At 62.8% G+C, this 26,445-nt stretch overlaps 1 protein-coding gene across 2 annotated transcripts; it reads right to left on the minus strand.

Annotated features, from left to right (window-relative positions):
* Nucleotides 1–1,788: 1,788 nt before the first annotated feature.
* Nucleotides 1,789–26,255, minus strand: PALM (paralemmin). Of its 2 annotated transcripts, XM_087425934.1 has the most exons (9): nucleotides 26,076–26,255; nucleotides 15,929–15,980; nucleotides 15,425–15,505; nucleotides 14,723–14,853; nucleotides 13,140–13,290; nucleotides 11,528–11,549; nucleotides 9,898–9,957; nucleotides 7,455–7,586; nucleotides 1,789–3,839 (listed from the first exon to the last, which is right to left on the minus strand). In XM_087425934.1, the coding sequence occupies exons 1-9, from the start codon at nucleotides 26,078–26,080 to the stop codon at nucleotides 3,310–3,312; spliced, it is 1,164 nt and encodes a 387-aa protein (XP_087282060.1). In that variant the 5' UTR covers nucleotides 26,081–26,255; the 3' UTR covers nucleotides 1,789–3,309. The 2 variants fall into 2 exon arrangements, with proteins under 2 accessions (XP_087282060.1, XP_087282061.1); XM_087425935.1 differs by lacking the exon at nucleotides 7,455–7,586.
* Between the last annotated feature and the right edge of the window lie 190 nt (nucleotides 26,256–26,445).

Consider the following 26,445-nt stretch of genomic DNA (forward strand, 5'->3'; position numbering starts at 1 on the left):
CCCCCCCAGCTGCCGTCTGGCTCTCCCGCCACCTCTCAGCAGTGCTCAGAGAGGGGACAGCGCCTGCCCGGGGTCACACAGCAAGGTCACGGACCAGCCGTCTGTTTCTCGGTGGGAAGTCTGCGTCCAAGACCCTCACCGTGTCACCTGGCTTGGCCCACCCTTTGGGGCTACCCACCCCCGAGATCCCCTTTCTGGGACAAGCCTGGATCGCCCAGGGGGTTTCGGCCGGCCTTGGGTTCGAATCCCACTTGATCTCTCTGAACCTCTGTTTCCTCCTCCATGAAGTGGAGCCACCACAGAACTGGGAGAATTCCCCAGGCCACTTCGACGTAAAGGACCTAACGAGGAAGTCAAAAGCGCCAGAAAACGCGGCAAGATGGACAAGGCCCGGCCCCGCTGGGGCTCGAGACGGGCGGCAGGTCCCGCCAGGCGCTCGGCTGTCCTGCCCGATTCTTGGTCGAGGTGCAGAGAACCCGCAGGGCCACTGGGCCCAGCTGTCAGTCTATAGGGAAGGGACACAGTGGATCAGGCCTCCACCCCCCAGTCTGGGGCTCTGTCCTGACCTGCCCCTTGGCTGACTGTGGGGTGCCTCTGAACCTCAGTCGCTTCTTTTTGTTTTGTTTTGTTTTTTCGGTGGGGATGATCAGCCCTGAGCTAACATCCAATGCCAATCCTCCTCTTTTTTTTTTTTTTGCCAAGGAGGATTGGCCCTGGGCTAACATCCGTGCCCATCTTCCTCTACTTTACATGGGATGCCGCCACAGCATGGCCTGACAAGCGGTGCGTCGATGCACACCTGGGCTCTGAACCTGTGAAGCCCGGGCTGCCACAGCAGAGCACGCTCACTTAACCGCTTGCGCCACCGGGCCTGCCCCCTCAGTCTCTTCTTCCATCAAATAGGCCCCCAGCCCTGAATCTGGCTAGGCTGCCCGAGAGGAGGGGACTTAAGACAGGTCTGGATAAAGGACCCAGCCCCGAATCACAGCTTGAGTGTGTAACATGTGCCAGGTCTGTCAAAACCGGGGGTGCACGGCCTCCCCATCTCCTCCCATCACCCCATAGCCCCCGTCTTGCAGATATGGAAACTGAGGCACAGGAAGCTTCGAGACCCGAGGGCCGAGTATCGGGGGTGGGGCTGAGATCTGAACCTGAGCCCCTACCTTATGCACACACCCTACTCACCAGCCTATTGCTCATGCGGGGAAACTGAGGCCCCAAAAGGGCAGAGAGGGGACCGCCCAGCGTGCTGGGGGCACCTTGGAGATGACGGCCTGACTGTTCTGGCTCCTGAAGCCCATCACACAGATGGGCAAACCGAGGCCCAGAGGGGCAGTGACTTCTCCAGGATCACACAATGGGATGGAAGCAGGGGGGTGGCAGCCCCTGTAGATGCTTCCTCCCCTGTGGCCCCACCATTTCCCAGGGACCAGCTTTTGTGCAGAGCTAGGGGGTGTCTGGGGGGCCCCTCCCATCCACGGGGGGCTGTGAGCCCAGCACAGGGCAGCCTCACAGCCTGAGGGGGGTGGGCTCCACCGGACACAGGAAGTGAGTCCCACCATGGGCGCTGCCCCTTACCTGTTCAGGTGTGCTCAGGTGCAGGTGGGACTCCACCAACTCCCCCACCCACGGCACCAGGGTGAGCCCAAGGGGTGCAGGGTCCACAGGCAGGAGAGGCCAGCTCCCCAGGCCCTGCCTGGCCTCCCTTTATGGCCCAGGTGGGGCCACACCCCCTGGCCAGCCACGCCCTCCCCACCCCCGTGAAGTCCAAGAACTCTGGGACCTGGGGCCGTTCACACTGTTTATTTGCTTCTCCGGGAAAGTCAAGAACATCGGGGCCTCGTCACACATCGAAAGCAGAGGGGGCGGCGGTGGCTCACAGCTCAAGGACTCAGGGGACTCGAGGATGGAGAGGGGGCTCCACGGCCACTGCCCAGGGTCACCTCGGGGAGGGCCTCTCCTCCCAGCCACTGAGGGGCAGAGCTGGGATGGGGACCCAGGCTGTGGTCTGAGGTGGCCCCTGGACCTGCCCCGCTGAGGTGGGGGTAGCCTGGGCACCAGGCGGGAGGCCCCTGGGGAGGGGCCGAGATTGGGCCTGGTTGTCCTCATCCTGCCTGTTAGAGGGTCTGTGAGCACGTGCGCGAATGTGCCTCTGGGGACGAGTGTGGCTGCACCCAGGAGATGTGAGTGCATGTCTGGGTGTCGGCCACCCCCAAGAGGGCAGCACCCCACCCCTCACCCCTCCTAGCAAGAGGGGGGCAGGCTCACATTGGGCTGGGTGCCATTGGGGGTATTCTGGCTTCAACCCTGGAAAAGCTCCCCAGCCCGGGCTGTGTGTCCCCCTCTGCTGCCCAGACATGACACGCCCTGCAAAGCCGGCGGTGGGCCGGATCTCTGGGGTGTGGTGGGGGGGACCCAGGATCCTGGACCCAGCAGGCTGGAGAGGTGGCTGGGGGCAGCCCCTCAGGGTCCCCAATTAGCACCAGGAGGAAGGAGGGCCCAGTGGGGGCAAGAGCTCGGGACCAGAAGGGGCTCACGTGGCCCTGCCTTGTGCAGGGGCAGCTCTGAGACCCCCGTCTGCCCCATCCAGAAGACAGTGCAGGGTTCAAAACCCCTCCCCGGTGGGGGGTGTATCCCCAGGGCTCCCCCTGTCCCAGGCTCCACCCAGAGAGGGCATGCGGGGTGGGACCCATTGGGCTGGAGGTGTCCAGAGGGGCCCGAGCTCAATCCAAGACCTCGACTGAGGTCCCCCAAAGAGGCACAGCCTCACCCCGCTGCCCGAGACCCAGATGCCAGCGCTTCGGCTGGGAAACCTTGAGGAACCAGCTTCCAGGGGCGGGGGGGGACAGAGCAGGTCCCCCGGACCCCGTGGCTCCCGGGTCTCTCTCTGACAGGACGTCCCCTCGGGGACCTCATTGGAGGTGGCAGGAAGGCACAGGCAGAAGGCCCAGAGGGTGGCGGGCTGGCCTGGGGCTGCCCCGAGCCCGGATCACACCAGCCGGGACGCTGTGGGTGGGGCCGCGTCTGTGGAGCTGCTGCGACACGAGGGGTCCTCGATTCGGGTAGAATGGGTCTGTCGTGTGTCTCTCCAACCAGGTGCACGGCTCAGTGGTTTGGGGCTTGTCGGGGGTGCTGACGGGGTGGGGGACCCCGTCCCTCTCTTTCCAGTGAGAGAAGATTCAGAAGGAACATGTGACAACACGGCGTGTCCAGGGGCCCGTGGCTGTGGGTGGAGGGTGGGCGGGCGCCGGGGGCTGGGCGTGGGTGTCTGGTACTGAGGATGGGGCCGGGGTCTGGGGGCCGGGCGGCTCACATGATGGAGCAGCATTTACAACGCTGCTTCTTCATGTCGAGGTCCTGGGAGCCACTGGTGGGGGCCTCGGGCCCCACCTGATTCTCTTCCCTGGAGCCCGCAGTGGCTGGGGGCTCGGCGGCGCTGCCGTTGGGCGGGGCAGGCTCCTTGGGCTCGGCTACATCCTCGATGACCACCAGCTCTGCTGTGATGGTGTCCTGCAGCCCCAACACCTTCTGGGTCTCAGCCTCGTCCTCCACGTTCTGGTAGCCCATGAAGATCATGGTCACGGGGGGCTCCTGGCCAGGCTGGATGCCCGGGGGGCCCGAGGTGGCCTCGCCTGGCTGCGCCTGCACTCCGGTGATCTCCCGCCTGGAGGGCGTGGTCCGCACGGCCTCCTCTAAAACCCCCTGGGTTTCCACTGCCCCAGCTGTAGACCCTGCCTCACTCAGCGTGACCTCGTCTGCCTTGTGGATGAGTTCGTCCACCTCGGAGGAGCTCAGCGGGTGGATCCCATTCATGGCAGTGCCGTCCACAGCATGGACCACTGGCAGGGGCAGGGAGAGAGAGACGGTGAGTGAGCTGGTTCTCGGACAGGAAGGCAGCCTGGCAAGGCTGCAAGCCACCCTCCAGGCCAACGAGGAAATCATAAAGTAAATTACACACTTAGAACCACTGAGAGTCAAGCTCCCTATTGGGATCTGTGGATGCAGCCAATTTGGTGCACAGAGGAAAAGTCATAGCCACTAAAGCATTTGTTAGAAACCAAGAAAGACACGAATTGAATGAACTAGGATTTTACTGTCTTGCATTTTTGAAGCATTTCCATATTCCCCAGGTGACTGACTTCAGTGAGATCACCTTGCAAAGCAGGTGTTTTTTGCCATTGCAAGGATGGTGAAGCTCAGAGAACGGAAGTAACTAGCCCACGGTCACACAGCTGGACCCTGCTCTTTCTCCCAGTCTAGGCCTGTTTCCCTCACACGAGGACTCAGAGGGATCCAGATTTCTTCCTTCCTTGGGTTGCTAGGGTTGATTTTGAATTAAAGTTTAGTTCATTCATTCAATATTTTTTGTTTCCTAATAAACGCCTCAAAGGCTATACATTTTCCCCTGAGTTCTGCTTTGGCTGCATCCCCTGGATTACATTGTGTCCTTCTCTTTTCAAGTGTAAATAGCTTATAATTCCCATTCTGATTGATTGCCTCTTTAAGCCAAGATTTATTTAGAAGGGTGTGTTTAAATTTCAGGGTGTGGGGGGCTGTGGTCCGGGAACACACAGCCTAACATAAAAACTCTGTAACAGTCCTTACAACCCCCTGAGCAGCCCAGGACATGGTCACTTTCTGGAAACGCTCTACCTGTGTTTGAAAAGAACGTGCACTCTCCATTGGGCAGAGTTTTATACGTGCAATCAATTTTGTTAAATGTATTTTCCAAATCTCTCCAGCATTCCCCATCCGGGTCTCTCTGACCTGTCATTTTCTGAGCCGTGCTGTGGTCTCTAAGGACCAGACTTCAGCACCCGGGAGGAGGCCCAGCCATGGTCTGAGGCCAGCTGCAGATAACAGCTGGGCAAACTCCTTCTAGAAAGACAGCTGCTGGCTGCCTGGGGAGCAGGGAGGGACACTCTGGGCGCCCTGGGACTCGCTTCCTCCCAGGCCAAGGGTCAGGGTTCTGTTCCTGGCTCCTGGCCAGAAGAAAAGTGCTTTCTACTCTCAGTTTCCAAAGCCCCAGGGAGGGGCATCCACTCTTCAAGGCCTGGCAGTGACTCTGGGCGGGAGGCCCAGAGGGTGGGGTGTGTCCCTGTCACAAAGATTCCAGGGAGTATTTCCCAAGATAGGAATCTGAGCCCTCCGTCGCCATGGAAATGGATCACCTTCCCATTGCTAAGCAACCAGAGTCCAGCCTGGCAGGTCCCAGATTCCCAGGGGCTGGGCCAGGCTGGGCGGAGTGGCCGAGCTGAGGGCCCTCTGAGAGGATCTGCCAGGACCACACAGCTGGTGAGAGCTGGAGCTGGCATCCCCCAGGCCGACGCCCCCGACCACGGCAGAGCGGGGCTGCGATGGGACCCCTTTAAACAACCTAAACAACCTTGTGGGAGATCAGGATCTGGCCACCCTGAAATCTATCTCTTTACCTTGATTGTTTTCTCTGATGGACATTTGACCTCCCCCACTAACTGCCTAAAGAATTTGACATAGTAACTCCTTCCTGGAACAGATCTTCTATCTGAGGGCTGTAATATAACGTAAAATAGATGTTATAATAGGAAAGGCACCAACAACCCCATCTTATCAGAAGTTCTGTCTCTCTGGCCACATTCTCTGGATGGCCCTGCGAGGAGTTGCCAGACAGACATTTACATTTATAAGGGAAATCTCCATTTGTAAAGGTGTCTCCCTCTCTGTATTGGGAAGAGGGGAGATGACCTCATTTCTAGAAATTTATCAGTGTGGAAGGTGAGGCCTTAAATCTGCATAATAACCTTACTCCTGTTTACTGTGCTTTAGTGGTAATCTCCTGTAACTGACATCCCCCACCCCCAACATCCTCCTTTATCTTTAGCTGAAGATGGTATTTAAGACGAGAATTTCTGCTATTGTGTTGAGAAACGCAGTGTCCCTGCTTTCTCCCATGTACACATGTTCTTAAGCTGGGTATTATTTTCTCCTGCTAACCTGTCTTGTTAATTATTTGGCCAGCCAGAAGAACCTTAAGGGAAAGGGCAGAGGGGGATTCTCCCTCTTCCCCCAACAACCTCAAGAACATGAGGCTGTGGGAAACCACAGTTAGACACCACTTCACATCCACCAGGACGGCTATAACATTAATAACAATAAAGTGGACGATAACAAGCGTCGAGGATGCGGAGAAACTGGAACCCTCACGCACGGCTGGTGGGAAAGTCAAATGGTGCGGCTGCTGCAAAAAACACTCCAGCAGGTCCTCAGAAGGTTAAACAGAGTTACCCTCTCACCCAGCGATTCCACTCCTGGGTGTTGCCCAAGAGGAATGAAAACATACGCCCACACAAAAACTTATATGGCATTATAAACCAAAGGGTGGAAAAAAACCCAAACGCCCATCAACTGAGAATGGGTAAACACAATGTGGTGCGTACAGACAATGGAATCTTATTTGTCTATAAAATATGAACGTGGATGGACCTTGAACACACGACGCTCAGTGAGAGAACCGGACACAGAAGGACACACGGTGTGTGATTCCACTGATGTGAAATGTCCAGAACAGGCCCATCCACAGACAGAAAGTGGGTTCGTGGTTGTCAGGGGCTGGGGAGGGGGTGGGGAGTGACTGCTGATGGGGACGGGGTTACTTTTTGGGGAACAAAAATGTTCTAGAACTAGACAGTGAGGGTGTACAACATGGTGAAGACACCAAAACCCCTGAATCATACACTGAGTTGCCTAGAATTTCCCCCTCCCCAAGGTCACTTATATACCATCCTAGAGGTCAGGCCCAAAGTAGATAAATTTAAATGCCTAAATGTTTATGAAACTGCTCCCTCGATACCGATGGATTGCACAGTCTAAATAAAAGTTTTCCGTAGTCAAAAGAAAAAAGTACATTTTAAGGTATGTGAGCTATATCAAGGAAGAAAGAGAGACTGGACGCCCCCTGGGTTCCCAGCTTCCTTGCGGGTATCCCCCATAGTCCATTCCCCTCCTGGCCACCAGAGGGAACCCCAAAAACCACACCGGAAATCATCGCGACACCCCTGCTCCCTGGTCCCATCACCTCCCTCCACTCCTCGCTGGCCCCGCAGGCTCCTCTCAGTTCCTCCAGCCCAGCAAACTCCTCCCATCTCAGGGCCTTTGCACGTGCTGTGGCCTCTGCTGAGTGCCCTGTCCCCTGCACCTCGCGGTGTATCCCATGGGCTCCTGCTCATCCGGCCCCTCCCCGCCCCGCTAGACCCTCTCACGCCCCCCTCTGCATCTCTGGAGTTTTTTGTAGCCTTGATCACAACAGTAACTAATTAAACCGATTATTTGTGAGGTCGGGACTCAAAAGGCTGGCCGGAGGAATCCCACCTGGGACCTGCCAGGCTTCAAGGCAGGTCCCGGAGGGAAGGAGGATCGGGCCACGGCATCCGGTCAGCTCTGGCGCGGAAGGGTCGGGGCGGGGCGGGGTCGCGTACCTTTGGTCTCGTCCTCGTACACCTTGATGCCCTGGGGGAGCAGCTCCCGGGGGAGCGAGGTGGTGCTGGACAGCACTCGGGTCTCCCCTGTCACCTTGTCCTTCTCCACCGTGATCTCCACGGAGTACATGGCTGGCACGAGATGGACGGGTCACCCGCCGCCCGCCCCGCGCCCCCCGGGCGCAGCCAAGCCAGGGAGGGAGCCGGCAGCGCAGAGCCGAGCAGCAGGCGCCCCGCGCAGCAGCCCCCGGGCAGCTCTGAACCCCTTGCTTGGCCTTCGAGGCCCACCCCTGCCGTCCCGCCCCGTCTGGAAAGCCCTAAACTGTCCCGTGTCCTCAGAGCAGGGGAGGCCGTGCCTCGTCCACGGTCACGGCCGAGACTCGCACTCCCGCCGGACCCCAGCCGGGCCTGTCTGTGCACCTGCCAATCTGCGCCTCTGTCTCTTTCCAGTCGACTGAACTCACCCTCATCTATGTCCCGTGCAGAACGCACAAGTCCTCCTGGAAATAAATGCACGCCGTCGCCCGCGAGGCCACAGTTAGGAGCCGCGTCCCGCCTGCCCCGTAGAAATCACCACCACGGAACCACACGGGAGACAGATCCTACCAGCGGCCCCCAGGCGCTGACCCGGCCTCCAGGGCCTCGCCCCGAATTCTAGGATCCCACCCCCTCCTCCACGCCGCCCTGTGGGAGCCCCCGAGTCACCACGTCCCAGACCCGCTCCCGATCTGTCCCTGCACCTGCCCCTCCTGGGTCCCCCCATTTCTCACAGGGACGTCCCCCTTCTCCCTCCTCTGTCTCCCTCTCTCCCCAGGTCTGTCCATCTGCAGATCCTACGAGTTCTGCCCTCAGAACATCCGCAACCTGCCCACTGCTTGGCCCTTTGCAGCCCACCATCCAGGGAGGGGGACCAGCGTCCCTCCCCCACCATCCCTCCCCACCATCCCTCCCCCCACCATTCCCCCACTGTCCCCCCGGACCAGCGCCCTCCCCTCCTCACCAGGGTCTCCGGCGCCGCCCTCGGTCTGTTCTCCCCGCGGCCGCCAGAGGGTGCCATCGGCACCGAGTCGCCGTCCCTGCACTGCCCACCACCTGGCGTGGCTCCCACGTCCCTCGGGGGGGCAGCCCATCTCCCCTCGCCCCGCGGGGCCCTGCGCGGCCGCCCTGTCCCTTCCGTCCCCTCCTCACTCTGCCCCTCACTTTGCTCTGACCATCACAGCCTCCCCACTGCTCCTCCAACCAGCCAGGCACAGTCCAGCCTCAGGGCCTTTGCACGCGCTGTGCCCTCCGCCTGAACACCCTCCCCTAGGTGTCTGCACTCCCTGCTCCCTCACTTCCTTTGGGTCTTTGCTCAAACATCACCTCCTAACTCAGGCCTCCCCTGAGCCATCTCATTAAAACTGTCCCCCCCTCCAGCTCCGCATTCTCTGCCTCATTTTCTCCATAAGTTAACTGCACAGGCTGTCGCCCCGTCAGGACGTCGGCTCCCCCAGGCTGCGGCCCTCATGCCCGGCTCAACAAGCACTTGAATGAATGAACGAGTGTTATTTAATCCCACGTCCCTACCCAGCCTGACACCCCCACCTCCAGACATCTCCCTCCAGGGCTGACCCTGCACAGCTGGGCAGGTCGTGCACTGCACGAGGTCACCGGCTGAGGGGACAAGTGGGGGATGTGGCCTCGGTGCTGCTGGGGCTGGTGTAACCGGCACAGAGGCCCTGAAGCACCTCGCCTCTGGGAAACGCCCCCTGGACATGCCAGAGACCCTGGGCCTCCCCGTTTGGCCACCCCGCCTGAGACGGCCCTCGCCTCCCCCCTCGGTTTTGGGCCTTCCTCCCTCTCTCCAGCAACAGCGGCAGCAGCGATAAGGCCTGCTCTTTGTTAGGACTTGTCATCACTCAGTCTCGGCTTTGTGCCATGAGGTCACTCCAATCTCGCCCTTCCGGCGGGCGGAGGCTCGAGGCCCAGTTGTCAGCAGGGATTTGACCCCTGACCTCAGAGAACACCTAGCACTAACCCCGTCTCCCTGCTTCCTAGAAGCACAGAAATGCCCGAGACCCGGCTTGGTGACCTCCAGGGACGGGGCACTCACTCCCTCACCCGAGGCAGCTGAGGAGGGGAGCAGGATATGCAGCGAGCGTGTGCGCCGCCCGCATGGGGCCGGGAGCGGGCAGCGAGGCTAAGGCGGTGGAAGCCACGGGGGGTGTCGGGTTAGAGCCGCCATGCGGGGGACCCGTCTTCTCAGGGAAGCTGGGCCAGCGTGGGACGAGGAGCCAAAGCAGAGGGGTGCCCGGGCCCCACCCCAGGCCCACAGCACGACTTCGGTCCAGCCGCCACCCCATGACCACGGCCCCTGCTGAGGGCACAGGGCATGTGACCTCGCCCTGTCCCCCCAGGCCCAGGACAGTGGCTGGACATGGCCCGAGCCTGGGGACCGACCCACCTGCCTTCATCATGGTGGAGCCTTCGAGCGTCCTCACGGGCGTGTGGGAGATGCGCTTCTCTGCGCGGCCGGCGGAGGGTGGAGAGAGAGACAGGGTCAGAGGAGAGATCACACAGACCCCCAGACACCCCGCAGATGCCCGGACCCCTCGAACACACAAGGACACCCCTCCCCCAAAGAGAAAACACAGTTGGCCCCACAATCCATTTCCCGTCTCTTGGCCCCAATGCTTTTCACAAAATCCCTGAGAGGCCTGCGAGGATTTTATTTAATTATTAATTTTTAATTCCACGGTAAGACAAGGAGACACTCTCCCTATAAATAATTAACACACGCAAATCAGGCCACAGACACTTCTGCATCCCAGCCAGGCTGGCCGCTCTGCTGCCAGGCTTCCGTTGCAGAAATAGACAAGTTTAATCTGCATTTTAAAAACATAATTTATATTAAATTTTGTATTTATTTATTTATTTATTTTGTGAGGAGGATCAGCCCTGAGCTAACATCCATGCCAACCCTCCTCTTTTTGCTGAGGAAGACCGGCTCTGAGCTAACATCTGTGCCCATCTTCCTCCACTTTATATGGGACGCCGCCACAGCATGGCCTGACAAGCGGTGCGTCGGTGCGCGCCGGGGATCGGAACCCAGGCAGCCGGTAGCGGAGCGTGTGCACTTAACTGGTACGCCACAGGGCTGGCCCCTAATTTATACTAAATTTAATATACTTAATAATAGATTTCATAAACCCGTACATTTACAGCTAAATGTATATATTTAAATGTCATATATAGGTGAGAAATATTTGCAAACGTGTATATTATCGACCTCTAATACTTTTTGGGGGAGGGGCATAAAACGGGTCCCAGAGTTCAGACTTGTTTTTTTTCTTTCTTTCTTTTTTTTTTTTCTGTGACGAAGACTGGCCCTGGGCTAACATCCGTGCCCATCTTCCTCCACTTTATATGGGACGTGGCCACAGCGTGGCTTGACTAGCGGTGCATCGTCCATGCTGGGGATCCGAACCTGCGAACCCTGGGCCACTAAGCAGAGCACGCGCACTTAACCGCTGCGCCACCGGGCCGGCCCCCAGACTTGTTTTTTTTCCTGTTTTCCGGGCCGGCAGTCTCCCACACCTGTGCGCCTGGGACCCTCGTCCTTTTAATGGCTGGCGCCCAATCCCCAGAGCGGCCGGGACCCTGATTTCCCGCCCCCCCCAGACCCCACTTCACAGACATGAAAACCCGGAGGCCCAGGAGCTCCGAGCAGCTGGGCGTGGGGCAGAGGCGGCCGAGGCCTGGCAGCCCCCAGAGGACAGGGACGGACCCCGAGCCTGGGCACTCGGGCAAGACCTCAGCCAGGTGCCATCCCAAGCCTCAGTTTCCCCAGCTGTAACGGGGGGCGGGGCTGCAGAAGCCCCCCCAGGGATGTTGTGAAAATCAAGTGACACGCGAGGACACTGGGCAGGCTCAAGGAGAAAGTAACAAAGAGAAAGTAACAAGGAGGAGTCATTGTTGCTACTTTCTTCCTTATTAGCAACAATGTTACCCTTCAGGCAACTCCCCACGCCCGCCATCCCCGCTCTGGCCACCAGAGGGCGCCAAGGCCCCGCCCGTCCCTCCCAGAAGCCTACCTTTGGGCGTGCCCACCGGGGTCTGCAAGAGAGAACAGAGGGGTCAGGGGGGCCAGCGTCCCCTCCCACTGACCGTGCCCACCCGAGGGCGCTGGAGCCTGGGGAGGGCCCGGGGCAGCGGTGACCCCATCGCAGGTGCCATCTCCTCCCGGTGGGTCCCCCCGCCCCGTCCTAGCCTGTGACAGCCAGACTTGCCCCCGCCCTGCTCAGGGCCTCCTGTGGCGCCCAGTGCTCCCAGAGCAAGTCTAGCCCTTCTTGCTGACGTCCAGGGCTGTCAGCAGACCCCTGCCCCCCCGGCCTCTCCTTCCTCCCCGTCTGGCCAGCCTCCTCGCTGTTCCTCCAACTCGTTCCTGTCCCAGGGCCTTTGTGTGCTATGTCCCCTCCACCCGGAAGGCTTTTCCCGGATTTCCACTTGGCTGGCTCCTCGCTCAGCGACTTGACTCCCAATCCAAGGTGGTCCCCCCTCAACATGTCGCTGTCCCTCAAGCTACTATATCATTTACCCAGCCAGTGTCCCTGTGTCCCCCAGGATGTGGGCATCGTGAAGGCAGGGACCACACCAGCACACGGTCTGTGCTCAGTCAACCTCACTGAAGGGCCCCTCTCATCTCCCATGTGCACCTGGAGAACTCCTACTCAACCTTCAAAACCCACCTCCCAGCCTGCCCAGCCGTCCCATAAGTCAGATGCCTCCTTGAGGACTGCACAGTGCCCTGGGCATCCCCACCACCCCCTCTGTGTGCACACGTCCATGTACCCCCCCACGGGAGCTCTGTGAGGCCCGGGCTCTGGTCCACAGCCTCCTGTCTGCCCCAACCAGGCCTGAGCGAGCAGTGAGGGCAGGTCTGCTGGGGTCCTGCAGATGGTACCAGAGGAGCCGTCGGGGGGACCCGGACACACAGCAGGACGCTGGCCTTCCGAGGGCCCTGCCCCCAGGTGGGGGCCGTCTCCCCACTGCAGGTCATGGGGGGGCACAAGGATGGGCAGGGGGATGAGAGGCGTGTCCCACAGGCCCCTTGAGCCCTGGACACAACAAACGTGGCTGGGAGCCTCCTGAATCTGCGTTAACACATTGTGGCGACCATGAGCTTGGGGGCCAGGGTTCCTGGTCATCAGGGCCTGGGGTAGACACCAGACCCTCGAGTCACGGCCGAGTCCAGTGAAGACTACTCCTCAGCTGTGTGGCCTGGAGCCAGCAGCTCAACCTCTCTGGGCCTCAGTTTTTGTCTTCCATCAAACGGAGACACCGTTCCCACCCTCAAGGGCGGCCATGAGGTTCAGCCGGGTGAGGCTGGAAACGAGCTCAAGAAACCACCATAACAAGAGGGTGGGGTCGTGGGAAGCTCCCCACGTGTCAGGTCTCGTGTCAGGTGCCCGTCGTCCACGGATCCATTTAACCCCCGTGGACGTCCCCAGCACGCAGCTGCTCACACAGGTGGGGAAACTGAGGCCTGGAGAGCCGAGCCACGTGGTGGGTCACTGGGCTGGGAGGCGGCGGGCTGGGATTCGGATGCAAGTGCCGGCTCTAACGTCTGGGCTGGGATCTGCGGCCATGGGGACGCTGAGGGGTGGGGCCCGGCTCTGGGGCTGCGGGGACCCGGCCCCTCCTTACCTGCTGGGAATTCACCATCACCTCCGCCTTCCCCTCCTCTGGGGCCGGGCTTGGGGCCGGGGCGCGGGCCGGGCTGGGGGCCGCCGCGTTCTCCCGGGCGGCCGTCGGGAGCGCGTCTGCGTTCTCTAGTGCCTCGATCTCCTTCTCCAGCCTGGGGAGGGCATGGGGGTCCCTTTACCGCCGGCCACTGTGTCCCGCCTGGCCGCCTCCACCCACCCTCTGCTCTTACACTCAAATAGGTTTGTTTTTACGGGAAGCGTTCTCTCTCCAGGGAAACTGGAAAAACTGCGTCACTTTCCAAGTTTTAGGAGACGATGGTCCACACAACCCCAGGGAAAACGTCACCAGCGGACGAAATCCCACCCCGGCCGGTGCCCGCCTGAGGCTCGGGGCTGCGGGCGTCCGGGGCACGCTGCACCGCAGGGGACACTCCCCTTGAAGGGTTAGGACAGACGGGGGTGAGTCTGCGGCCCCCCAACAAAGCAAGCTCATGTTGGCAGGCTGGATGTAGCCGAGGGTGGCCTGGGGGGCTTCCCCGAGGAGGTGCCGGGGGGGGGCAGCGAGCCAGCAAAATGTGGGCACTGGGGCCACCGAAGGGTGGGGGGCCCCGGAAGAACGCCAGGACCCCCAAGAGCACTCGACGTGGGCAGGACACACAGTAGGGATCAAACGAGGCCCCCCATCCGGGCACCCCTCCCCAGAGCTGCCCCCGGCAGGAGGATGAAGAGAAGCCCCCCTCATTCAGCCTTGATGGCTGGTAATTCCCACCCGCCTGTGCCCCCTGCGTGGTCAGTCCCGACCGTCTCCCCGCAGACCTGCCTCCATCTGAGCCCCCAGCTCCTGCAGGCACACAGTCGGTGCGTAATGTCTGTTGGAATCAAGATGCACAAGGAGATTCCAGCCTCCCGGTTCACAGGCCCGGAGAGAAAAATGCCCCCTTCCAAGCCAAACACACCAGGACGAGGTCCCGAGGTCCCCACGGGGGGCGGGGGCCGTGCGCTCCGGGACCCAGGCCGGCCTCACGCCTCCGGGCCTCTCTGCGGCCAAGTGCACACCTGGAATTCAGGCCGTCACTTCCCTCCGCCCGGACCCTGCCGCTGAGCAGAGCTGGGCCTCCCGCCCGCCCGGAAACTCCCGGCCTTTTGTCCCAGCCCCGGGGGACGGTCACTCTCCCTGCCTGCCCCTCCCCCGCTTCCTGCGGGCCCAGCTGCCGGCCTCCACGGCCTCCATCGTCCGTCCGTCCTCCATCAGCACCGGGCGTCCGGCGGGAGGAGCTGGCCAGCTGGGCGGCCGCCAGGAGGCCCCGGGGGGGCCGCTACCGGCAACTCCCATCCGCAGAGACTCGGGAGCCACCCGGCTCACATCCCTCACGCACCTGCTCGGCCGGGGTGTCGGGGAGGAAAGGTCACGGGGCCCTCTGTCCCCGCTGCCCGTGTCACCTCTCGCCCAGTTATCGTTCACACCCGCCGGCGCCCCCCGTTAAAGCTCGTTCGGTCCCATCAGCCCCATAGAAGCACGAGGAGGGACAGGGGGGCAGGGCTCTAGGACCCCCTCGGGCGCCCCCCAGACCACGCGGGCCCCACCTGGAGACGGACTCCTCCAGGAGCCGTGCTCTCTGCTCATCCTCCTGCATCTGCCTCCGCAGGGCCTCGTCCCCCTCCGACGCCGAGGACGGCGTCCCCTCCAGCAGCCAGCGCTCCCGCAGCGCCTTGGACTAGGGGTGGAGGGACCAGGGTCAGAGCAGCATCGGGGTCGGGGTCAGGTCGGGGTCAGGGTTGAGGCTGGGGTCAGGGTGGGGGTTGGGTCATGATCAGGGTCAGGGACGAGCTCAGGGTTGAGGCTGGGATTGAGGTTGGGCTCGGGCTCAGGGTCAGGTCAGGTCGGGGTCAGGTCGGGGTCAGGGGTGAGGCTGGGGTCAGGTCGGGGTCAGGGGTAAGGCTGGGGTCAGGTCGGGGTCAGGGGTGAGGCTGGGGTCAGGTCGGGGTCGGGGGTGAGGCTGGGGTCAGGTCGGGGTTGAGGCTGGGATTGAGGTTGGGCTCGGGCTCAGGGTCAGGTCAGGGTCAGGTCAGGGTCAGGTTGGGGTCGGGGTTGAGGCTGGGGTCAGGTCGGGGTTGAGGCTGGGGTCAGGTCGGGGTCAGGGGTGAGGCTGGGGTCAGGTCGGGGTCGGGGTTGAGGCTGGGGTCAGGTCGGGGTTGGCTCATGATCAGGGTCGGGGTTGAGGCTGGGACTGAGGTCGGGCTCGGGGCCGGGGTCAGATCGGGGGCGCCCCCGTGTCCGGCTGGAACCTTCAGGTGCTGCAGCTGCCTCCGGGCATCCTCCAGCTGCCGCCGCTTGTTCTCCATCTCCGCCTGCCTCTTCCGCTTCTCCTGACGGACGGACGGACGGGTCAGGACCACACGGGGGGCTCAAACCCCACCAGACCCACCAGGCCGGGCCCCCGTCCCCTCCCCCGGCCTTGGTTTGAAGGGGACACACGACCAGGGGGCTCCCGGGGTGGGGGCTCCACCCACAGAGCCCGTTAGCACAGTGAGGGTGGGGTTCTAGTGCGTGCCGGCCTCAGTTTCCCCCTGCAGAGGGTCCGAGAGCCCACACTCTAAGGACACAGGGGTCTCTCATTCTCAGCTGTGGGGAAGAGCCACCAGACACTCAATTTCCCAGAAAGCATTCGCCCCTCGCCACCCCCTGGTTCTGAGTCCCAGGGGCCCTGGGCCGGGTGGGGGGACCCAAGACCCCATGCCCCCATCCTCCCCCAACTGGCCACGCCGTCCGAGGGGCGGGGAGGAACTCACTGCGATGGCCTGGAGTCGTTCCTGCTGGGACGTGGTCTCTGCCACCAGGACCCTGGGGGGACAGACAAGGTCAAGCTGGGGTCTACCCCACCAGGGTTCAAATCCCCGCCCTGCGGCTTCCCGCTAGGTGACCTCGGCAAGGCGATTTTGTGTCCTGGGTTTCCCTTCTGTAAAGTGGGGCCCTTCCCTGCCCCCAAGGCCACACCGCCCTCTCCATCCAGCCTTACTATCTCATTAATTCTCCCAACAGACCCTCCTGCCACCCCTCAGGGCAGGGCCAAGGGACGGGAGGGGTGAGGCTGTCTAGAGACCCAGGAAAGGAGGTTTGGGGAGGAGAGGGCACTGAGGCTGGGCCGTGAAGGATGCATAGGAGTTCGCCGGAAAGCAAAGGCTGAAGAGGAGTTTTCAGGAAGAGCCGTATCACCCCCTTGACCGCCTGGGAGCCTGATTAGGACAGCCCCCCGCCCTCTGCCCCCCAAGCACCTCTTCTCCAGACCGGGAAGGATACACAGAGGACGAAGGACCCGCCAGCCCCACCTCCCAACCCTCGGGCCTGCAAAGTTGACGACGCTGTCCTGGGCCTTCTCGTGCTACTCACACCAACCTCCCCCAGAGTCTCCCAGGAGCCCAAAGGCCCAGAGAGGGCTGTGGGCCTCCCAAGGACACAGAGCAAAGTAGCAAAGCTGGGATTCAACCCGACTCCCTTTCTCATCCAGTCACTGCTTTCTGAGAGCCCATCCAGTGCGGTCTTAGCCTCACACTGGTATGCAGTAGGAGCTGGATAAATGTCAGTGTTGCCAGAAACACTCAAAGGGACAGGGCTTCATGCTGTCAGGGTCGGGCCTTCCGCGGAGGCGGCAGGAGGCTCAGGACCCGGAGGGCATGTCCTGCCGCCCCGTGCCCCCTCCCTACCTGGCAGGCGGGGTAGGAGCCCCCACACCAGACCCCTCCCTCCCGTCTCTCACTGGGTCCCTTGAAGCTGTACACAGTAGGCGTCAGTTAGATGCTCAGACCAGCAAAGCCCTGGACCACGCCTGCGGTGGGCCTGGTGACAACCTCCTGCCTCCACGGCTGTTGTGACAACGCAGGGTGGGGGTGCCTCCCCATTCTCTGCCCCAAACCCCAACGCCCCCTACGGCCACTTGGGGAGGGACGGACAGGCTGGAGGCGGGGCGGGGGGGCTCTGAGCCAGGGAGCCAGACCCCCCCAGCTGCCCCCCAGCCACCCCGAGCCCCTTATCTTCACAGGGACTGAAATTACAGACCGTCTGCTGGGTCCACGGCCACCCCACATCCCTGGCCTGGGATCAGGAGCCACCTGGTGGCCTCCGAAGATCCTCCGCCCCTCTGGGCCTCAGTTTCCCGTCCCCGCAAACAGCTGGAGGGGACGCCCGTCTCTAAACCCTCCTGTTACGTGCTCCCTCCCCCTGTGGCTCAGAAGGGAAACAGAGGCCCAAGGTCACACAGCGCTGGGTCCACCCCGAGCCAGAGCCAGAGCCAGAGCCCTGCCACCACCCAGGAGGCTGCTCGCGGTCAGACCAACCCCGGGCTGCCGGGCCCCATCCACCCACCCCGCTCAGGTTAAGTTTCCTGGCCTCCCTGAGACCTGTGAAGTCATGTGGCTCCCACGCCCCGGTCAGGCAACCCCGCCCTGCTCTTCCCTTCCTGCTGGCAGCATCTGCCCCCGCTGTGGCTCCCAGGGGCTCAGCAGCATCAGCCACACCCTCTGCGGCTCCCCTCTCTCCTTCCTCCGGGAGGCTGGGCTCAGGTGGGCAGAGTTCAGGAAAGGCTTGATCCAGCTATCTGGCTGGGATACACTGAATGGCCAGATCAGCTAGAGTTCTGGGTCTGCCCGATTGCCCTTCGTGATGCAGGCACAGTGCCACCCCGTATGCTCCCCACGTAGGCCCATCCCCTCACTTCCTGCAAACCCCACATTCCCCCTGACCCCAGCCCAGGCTTCTACCATCAGCCCACCACCTCCCTGGCCCCTGACAGCCCTCTCTCCACCCCACAACCAGAGCCAGCTTCTCAAAACGAGAATCAGACCCTGTCACTCTCCTGCTCTCAAGTCTCTGTGTTTCCCATCACCCCTTTAAAGAAACCACGAGGCCGGCGTAGCCCAGCCCCCATCCACTTCTCTGCACTTCCTCTCGCTCTCTCTGTTCCAGCCACCAGGACCCTCTGGCTGCGCCTCAGCTGCACCAAGCTCATTCCTACCTTGTGGCCTTTGCACCGGCCGTTCCCTCTGCCTGGTAAGCTCTTCCTATGGCTAGAAACGGAGGCCCAGAGGGGGCAAGTCACTTGCCCAAAGTCACACAGCTAGGAAGTGGCAGAGCTGGCAACTGCCCAGCGTGGGCCTCATCCCACGCCTTCCCTGTTCCCAGCTCTAATGCGGCCTGCACGGACCCGCGCAGGAAGGAAGCAGAGCTGGAGGAGGGGACACACACAGCAGAGACCCCAGGGCACCAGGGCCACCGGTGCAGAGGAAACAGCCGGCCGCCGGCTGCCAGGTCCCCACTCCTGCGGGCAGGTGGCCATGCAGGCCGGACACAGGGACCCTGTGTGGTCAGCCCGCCAGGCTGGAGACAAGGCGGGCAGTGTCCTCGCTAGGGCGGCCTGTCCCCGCCGGGACCAGCCAGGGCAGGGGAAGGTCAGGCGGGCACAGCGAGGAGAGGCGCGGGGCCCAGGAAGAGAATTTCCGTCCCTCCCCATCCGCGTCCCTGTCACAGCCCGAGGGGCGCAGGGCGCGCGCCCCTCCCCAGGCCTGGGGGCCCGAGCCGCCCCGCCCCGGGCGCCACCGCCTCGGGTGATGGATGGCGGGGCCCGCGGGAGGCGGTCGCCCAGGCAACCGCGCCGTCCCCATGGCAACGCGGCCGGCACGCGGGGGTGGGGCCGGCGCCGAGCATCTCCCGCCCCCAGCCCGGAGCTGGGGGGCTGGGGGGCTGGGGGGCTTCCCATCCCGGGCCTCAGGGGCTGCCTGGAGATGGGGACGCCGAGGGGTCAGGGCGTCTACCCCGCCCCCGCTGCTGGTCTCAGGGGCGCCCACCCGGGGACGGGGACGGGCTCCTCTCGGGAAGGGTCTGGACCCGCCCCTGGCGCGAGGGAGCCAAGATCGAGCCGAGATAACGCTCAACGTCATAAATCCGAAAAACAAAACAAAGTAGGCCCACAGAACCCTCATGAAACGGCCATGAAATAAGAACAGCTGCCCCCGCGCTCACCGCCTTCCACGGGCCGCGCTACAGGAGGGGAAATTGAGGCTGGGGAGGAGCGGGGTCTGCGAACCGCGGCGTCGGCTGAGCGTCCCTCCTCGGGATGGTCCTGCGAGGCACGTGGGGTGACTGCGCCCGTTTTATCAATGAATGGAAGCTGCTCAACGGTGACGCTGGGACCCGGACCCAGGCGGACGGCCCCGGAGCGCGGGGTCTCCCCGAGGTCTGGCGGGGGAGGGGGAGGGAGGGTCCACGGGGTGATTGACACGCTCACTCACGCTCAGTCAGGAAACCAGGGGCCAGATCACAAAAGATCTTACACGCTGGGCCGAGAAGCAGAGTTTCTGCTCCAAGGCCTGCGGAGGGGTCAGAGCCGCCCCCGCTGGCTGTGTGACCCCAGGCCAGTCACCCGCGTCTCTGAGCCTCCCCTGGCTCGCTGGGCGATGGGCCACAGCTGGCCGCCCCGCAGGGACACGCCCTCGGCCCGGACGCCCACCCTCCGCGCGATTCTTTTTACGGCGCTCGGAGCGGATGCCGGGCTCGAGCCGCGAGGTGGGCGGCTCGGGACTCGGCTGCGCGAGCGCGAGATAATCGGGGCTGCAGGAGATGAGCTAATGGGGCCCAACGCCGCGAGCCCCGCAGGGGCCTCGGCCTGGTGGGGCGTTTATTTCTTAAAAGCCCAGAGAGGTTACGCAACCAGCCCAAGGTCACCCAGCGGGCAGGACGGGGGCGGAGGGGTGGGGTCCGCGCTTGTCCCTCCAGAGCTCCCGCCCCGGGCAGCTCCAGCCGGGATGAGGGGGTCCCAGCCCAGGCAGGCGCGGAGCCCAGCGCCGAACATTCCTGCGCTAATTGAAAGGAAACAGCTGACTCTGGCCCTTGGGGTGGGAGTCACGCGGGTGGGGGGGGGTAGCAGGGAGCCCGTTGGGCGGGGATGGAGTCGGGGCGGGTCCCCGTTCCACCCGCTGGTTCCCGGCTCCCTGGGGGGCTCCGTCTCCCGGATCCAGCACCTTCCCCGCTCCAGCCCTCCCGCAGCGGGTCACCCCAGTAAACCTCCCTCTCAGTCTCCAGCCTTCCCCTCCCTCCTCCCCCTCCCAGCTCAGCGCCGGCCCAGCTGCCTCTTCCAGGAAGCCCTCCTAGGTCTCCTCCCCTCACCGGGAAGGAATTCTCCTCCTCCAGCCCTCAACGCTGGGCACAGGTGCCCCCCCCACCCCCTGCCACCAGTACTGTCACAGTGCGATTAACAGTCCCCGAGGCCTGGGCTTTCTAGAAGGTTCAGGGCAGAGAGGCATCCCCTCCTCGGTGGAGACGGAGGTCAGAGGAGGCCACGGACCCACAGGAGCAAATGTGTTGCCTATTAACCGGGGCTGGGGAGGGGAGGAGCTGGACCCTGCCCGGGGGGCCCAGGACACGAGGGGCAGTGGGGCACGGATCGTGGCACCATGGGCAGAGGCTTCCTCCAGCCCCAGGCAAGCAGGGTCCTGAGGCAGATCCAGCTGCGGAGACAGGCCCCCCAGACCCAGGGTCCCTCCCACCCCTCACCCTGCTCTGGCCCCAGTCCCCAAACGTTCCACCCCAGGGCCTTTGCACTGGCTGTGCCCCCCGCCTGGTGTGCTCTCTCCCAGGTCTCCACAGCCTCGCTAGCTCCCTCAGGTCTTTCTTCCGATGTCACCTCCTCATCTAGGCCTCCTCTGACCTCCCTAATTAAGTTTCACCCCAAACACCCTCCAGCCCTCAGCACCACGTGACACCCGGATCATTTCACTTATTGTATTTCTTATTCCCCACGAGGACAGTAACTGTCTCTTTTTGTCCCCGCCACGTCCTCAGCACCCAGTACACAGCAGGTACTCAATGAATGCTCACTGGACCAGCGAGTCAATTAGGGTCTTTCCATCTTCAGAGGAGGCCCCACCCAAGGCTGCCCCCGCTTCCTGCCATACCAAGCACCTGTCCTCCGACCACTTCGCCTTTCTTCTTTTTAAAGAAACACGAGGCCTCAGCTCACATTGATCTAAACCAGGACTAGGGCGCACACATCCGACTGAGGACAAGGGATGAGCCCCAAGCACCTCGGGGCGACTGTACAAATTCATATATAAGACCCCCAAGTGTCCACCAAGGATGAACAGATCCACACAGCGTGTCCACCCACACACTGGAATATGACGCAGCCATGAAGAGGAGTGAGGCCCTGACACACCGTGGATGGACCCTGAACACACGACGATCAGTGAGAGAACCAGACACAGAAGGACATACGGTGTGTGATTCCATTGATGTGAAATGTCCAGAACAGGCGCATCCACAGACAGAAAGCGGGTTCATGGTTGTCAGGGGCTGGAGGAGGGTATGAGGGGTGACTGTTGATGAAACGGGGTTTATTTGGGGAGATGGAATGTTCCGGAACTAGACTGTGGTGCTGGCTGCACAACTCTGTGAATGCACTGAAAACCACTGACTTGTGCACTTTAAAGGGGTGGATTGTGTGGTGGGTGAATTATGTCTCCATAAAGCTAATCAGAATAAACACACACGTGGACAACAGAAACGCTGGCCCCCTCTCCACGGGCCGGGCCGGGCTGGGGCCAGAGCTGGGTCCTGCCCACCCCGTAGGGCATTGTGAGGTCCAGCTGGCCCAGCCCGGGGACCCTGCTCTGTCAGAAGGATTTGAACACAAACCAACCGGGGCTTCACCTGCTGGCTCCCTGACCAGTGTTACTAGAAGGCCCCACCCCTCACACAGCCTGAAGCCCCCGCATTGCTGCCCCCGCCCCCACGCCCTCTGCTCACTAGGCCCGGCCCTGTCCCCCGTCCTGCTTCCGTCCATGCAGGGAGTCCCGCCCAGCCTGCCCTGGCTCTGCCTCACCCGCAACCACAAGGCCTGGCCTGGGCTCCCCGTCCTGACTTCCAGCCCAATGCAGACCGTCCCAGGCACGGGATCTGACATCTCTGAACTCCTGCTCTGAGCCCTTGGGACAGGAGACAGCCACCCCCCCCCCCAACTTCAGGCCCTCACACACCAAGACCTCGCCCAGCCACCCATCTGCCGGGAGACCCCTGTGCGGCACAGCCCAGGCACCCTCCGGCCTCCCCGTGCATCCAGGGACCTGACCGGCCCATCCCGTCCCTGTGGGCAGCTGTGACCACCCCAAAGCTCTGAAGTCAGGTCTACGCCCACCCAGACCCTGGGTCCTGCCCCCTCCCTGGCTCTGGCTCTTCTCTCCAGCTCTTCAAGGCCCCCCTCCATGGCCCCTGTCTGTGCTGAACCCTGGCTGGCTCCTCCCTGGTCTGGCATCTCTGCTCCCAGAGCCTCTTGCCAGTGCCCAGGGTCGGCCCTCGCTCCTCTCCTGCTCAGACACCACCCACGGCTCCCCAGGCCCAACAGGACCCAGCCCCACGAGCACAAACCAAACAGTGCTCCCTTCTCCCGACGCTTTTCCACCTCCGGGCCTTTGCACAGGCCCGTCTCTCCACCAGGCGCGCCCTTCTGCCTGCCTGAGTAAACCCTTAAACATCTCTCACAGAAAAGGTCTGTGATGGGATGGACCACGAAACCTCACCTGCACCTGCAGGAAGACCCTCCAGGGGCTCCCCTGGACCCATTGGATCCTGCATGGGGCTCCCACCATCAGATGGGAGTGTTTTTTAAATGAACAGACGACAGGCTTCCTGGATGGAAGAAAACAGGATTCCAGACTCGAAAAAGGTGATGTGACTTTTTTAAGATCATCAACCAATTCCCAGCGTCAAAATCTGAGACCCTTGAGGACGGGCCTCACCATAGGATGGGGCAGAAGCTCTGTGTGTGGTACTCACGGGTCCAAGTCGGGCAGCACCCACCCCTCCCCTAGTTGTGCCCTGCCCAGGAGGGGTCTGGGTGGGCTCGTGTCCCTGTCACCAGATGAGAAGGTGACAGACAGGGACACACTCAAAGTCTCATGGGGACTCAGGACCCCCTCTCCATGCCCCACTGCCAGACCAGCAGTCATGGAGGGCTCCCTGGGAGTCAATGCAGGGCAGATGCCCCCAGGGGGTCCAGACCACGGCCAAGGCCACCTTCTGTGTGGCCCACTAGACAAAGAGGGGTGAAAAGCTGACGTCAGGACACCTCGGAGCCCCCCAGACCACAGCACCTGGGACACAGGAAGGTACAAGACCTCCACGCCCCACCCTGGTGGCTGAGAGAACCGCCAGGAGCAAATCCCAGCCCCGCCCTTTCCAGCTGTCTGGCCTTGGGCATGTCATGTCCCCTCTCTGTGCCTCAGTTTCCCCACCTCACCAGGCTGCTGTAGGGACAAGCGAGTTCACAGAGAAAAAGCACTCAGAACGGGGCGCCGTATACAGCAAGTGCTCACTAAGTGACTGTTACTTGCATAAGTGACGCTCAGACTTCTCGAGCCCCCTTTCCCTGTTCCTCCACCACCTCCAGCGCTATCAGCACGTTCCCTCCCTTCAGATCCACTCACTTAAAACCAGAGCCGTGTTAGAAGGAATCGTTACATTGTTACCAAGACTGAAAACCAGAAGCCACTGCTGCGGGCAGCGGAGAAATAGTTTCAAAAAAATAGATACAATAAAAACAAAAGCTTGTTATTAAATTCAATTATCACTAGCTACTGTAGCCTCTTAACCAGCTCTGCTCTCATTAAAAAGGGAGATTAGCAAGTGCCCCAATGGAGACTTTCTCCCTGGAAATGTCTGGGCCTGGGGGCGAAAAGACTGGGAAGATCCCGACCCCCACTCTGCTCCCCTGCGCCGACCCCCACTCTGCTCCCCTGCTCCCATCCCAGGGTCCCAGGGTCCCAGCCTCGGCCTCACCCAGGACAGGGTCTGGGCATCTGAGAATGGCCGCTCCCACCTAAAGTTTCCTTATTCTCCCAGCCAGACTCGGAGGTCCCCGGAGTCACACAGCAAATCCTCCCTGAGCATGAGTGTCCCCCCAGTGTCTCATCATCCTCCATCCCCCATCCTTGTCCCCCTCTGCAGCGTCACCCAACTCCCCCACGGCCTCGCTGGTTACTTACTCACCAGTTTTTGCTAAACCCTTAAATTCTTAAATTCACGAAGATTAGCTTAATCTTTAAATTAAGGAAATTTTGTCACACTCTTAAACGTATTTTTAAAAGAAACTTCCCAGCACCCCCGTGGGCTGCCACCATCTCCCGCGACTCTGGTGGCAAACTCCATGGAAACGGAAGGAGGGGAGCGAGGCCCCGGCCCTGGAGTGGGCTCTGCCCTAGAGGAAAAGGGCGATGAGCGGGGGGCAGGTGTTCACGCCGGGACGGCACCAGAGGGGGCCTCTCCCTGCCCGTCATCCACCCAAGCTCTGGGGACAGAGCTTTCTTCTCAGGGCTACTTGGGCCAGGAACCACCAAGTCCGTGTCCCACATCTGCACCCGGAAAAGCCAGTGATCCACCTAATGGGTGCCCGTGGGCCCTCCCTGTGCTGTGTGACCCTGGGACAGCAACTGCCCCTCTCTGGGCCTCAGAGCCCCCCCCTGAGAATGAAAGGGGTGGCGGGGAAGAAAACAATAGCTCCAACCAGAATATCCCTTCTTTCCTCGCTCTGGGTGGGCGTCTTCCTGGCTTCCCACTCCTCATCCCCCCTGCCCAGAGGCAGCCCCTTCCCCACGGCCACACCCTGCCCGGGGCCTGCTGTCAGGAGGCCCAGAGGCTCCCCTTGGGCCTGGGAGCAGAGCAGATAAACAAGTGGGGGGAACGCGGTGCAGACAAGTCTGGGCCCTGGCTCCCCTGAGCCCCTGGCTGGGCTCCCGGGGCGGGTGGGGGAGCGGCCGGGCCTTTGTCTGGGTTTTCAAAAGCAGAGGACAGCGGGCGTCACCTTCCCGGGGAGGGCGTGGTGCGTCACGGGTGGATCCCCGGAGGAAAGTTGTCAGCTCAGAAAACACACCCAGTGGGAAGGGCAGGGGAGCCAGCCGGACCTCCGTGTCCAGGCCTCGGGCCACGGTGGGGACCTGGCCCAGCGAGGGGCGGCCACCAGCTCTGGCACAGTGGGTCGGCTGCCGGGACCCCAGACTCCCACTTGCCAACCCACTGCCCACGTCCACACACCCACAGCCTCCCTGTGCCCACCTGTGGGAGTGGGGGCATGGGGGGCTGTGAGGCCCCGGAAGAGGGGACCCTGTATCTAGAACGACCGTGCACACTCACTGTGGCACCTGCTCGTGCAGGAACCCTTGCTGCCCACCAGCTCCCCTAACCCCACACAGACCCAGCCGCCCACTCCATTGGCACCCGGCCCCCGGACTTGGCTACACCATTTGGGGCCCCATGTTGGGGGCACCGTCCCTGGGAGGGGGATCAGACCCCAGGTCCCCCGTTGGACAGCGCCGGGACCTCCCTCCGGTCTCCCATCCCAGACCCGGAAGCCGGGAGGGAAGCCCCCTTCCTCCGGCGGTGACTCGGGACAACATCTGGCGGCTGGACCGTGGCCGGAGCAGGGGCTCTGGACGGCCCTGGAGGCCCCTGCGGAGGGCGGCCTGGCGGGAAGAGGACTGGCCGGTGCGCGCGTCCAGGGCGTAGGGAGCGGCGAGCTCAGGCTGGGAACGGGGGTGGGGTGAGCTCCAGGCCGGCCGGTGCAATAGGAGGGGTCGCCCCATCACCCCGGGGCGCCCACTCGGGGGCCCACAGGTGGCCGAGACCAGCGCAGGGGGCGCGGGCGGAGACTCGGCCTCCCCCTCCCGGCGTCCCGGGCTGCCTCCCGAGTCCCATCAGCGCGTGGGCCGCCGGGTCTGGGAGGGGGAGGCCTCCGGGCGGGCGCGGCCCAGCCCAGTCCTTCCCCGGTCGAGCTGGGGGTCCCGGAAGCCCCTCGCCGCCTCCCTCTCCACGCGGGGACTGCGGCGCCCCTCATGCGGGACGGGAGTGGGGGCCCCCGCCCTCCGAGCCCCCCGCCCGCGCCCGAGCGCGCCTACTCACTCCATCTCCCCGCCGAGTCCGGGTGGGTCCGCGCTGCGGGGCGGGGGCGCGCGGGCGGGGGGGCCCGGCGGGCTAAGGCCTGGCGGCCGGGGCTGCGCGGCGCGGGGGCGGCGGCACCGGCTCGGGCATCGCCCCGCGCGCGGCTGTTTATTGTCCGGGCGGCGGCGGGCGCGGGGGGGTGGGCTGGGCGCGCGCGTCGCCCCCGCCGCGTTTCTCCTGCGCTCGGCTCCCCGCCCCGCGCCTCCCCGCCCGCGCCGGCCCGCGCGCGCCTCCTGCCGGCCGCCTCCCGCCGCCAGTGCGCCCTCCCCGCGCCCCCGCCGGGCCTGAACCCCGCGCGCCCCCCGCGCCGCAGGGCCCCCGCGCCCCCGCC

This window comes from Ceratotherium simum, chromosome 39, assembly GCF_057802395.1.
Source record: "Ceratotherium simum simum isolate JZ-2026a chromosome 39, ASM5780239v1, whole genome shotgun sequence".
In the NCBI taxonomy this organism is placed as follows: domain Eukaryota; kingdom Metazoa; phylum Chordata; class Mammalia; order Perissodactyla; family Rhinocerotidae; genus Ceratotherium; species Ceratotherium simum.

Excerpts from the sequence above, each read along its gene's own strand:
- PALM (XM_087425934.1), bottom strand. Across the intron at positions 15,506-15,928 it reads AACGACTCCAGGCCATCGCA|GAGAAGCGGAAGAGGCAGGC; the intron begins GTGAGTTCCTCC and ends TCCGTCCGTCAG. Across the intron at positions 13,291-14,722 it reads CTGGAGGAGTCCGTCTCCAG|GCTGGAGAAGGAGATCGAGG; the intron begins GTGGGGCCCGCG and ends TGCCCTCCCCAG.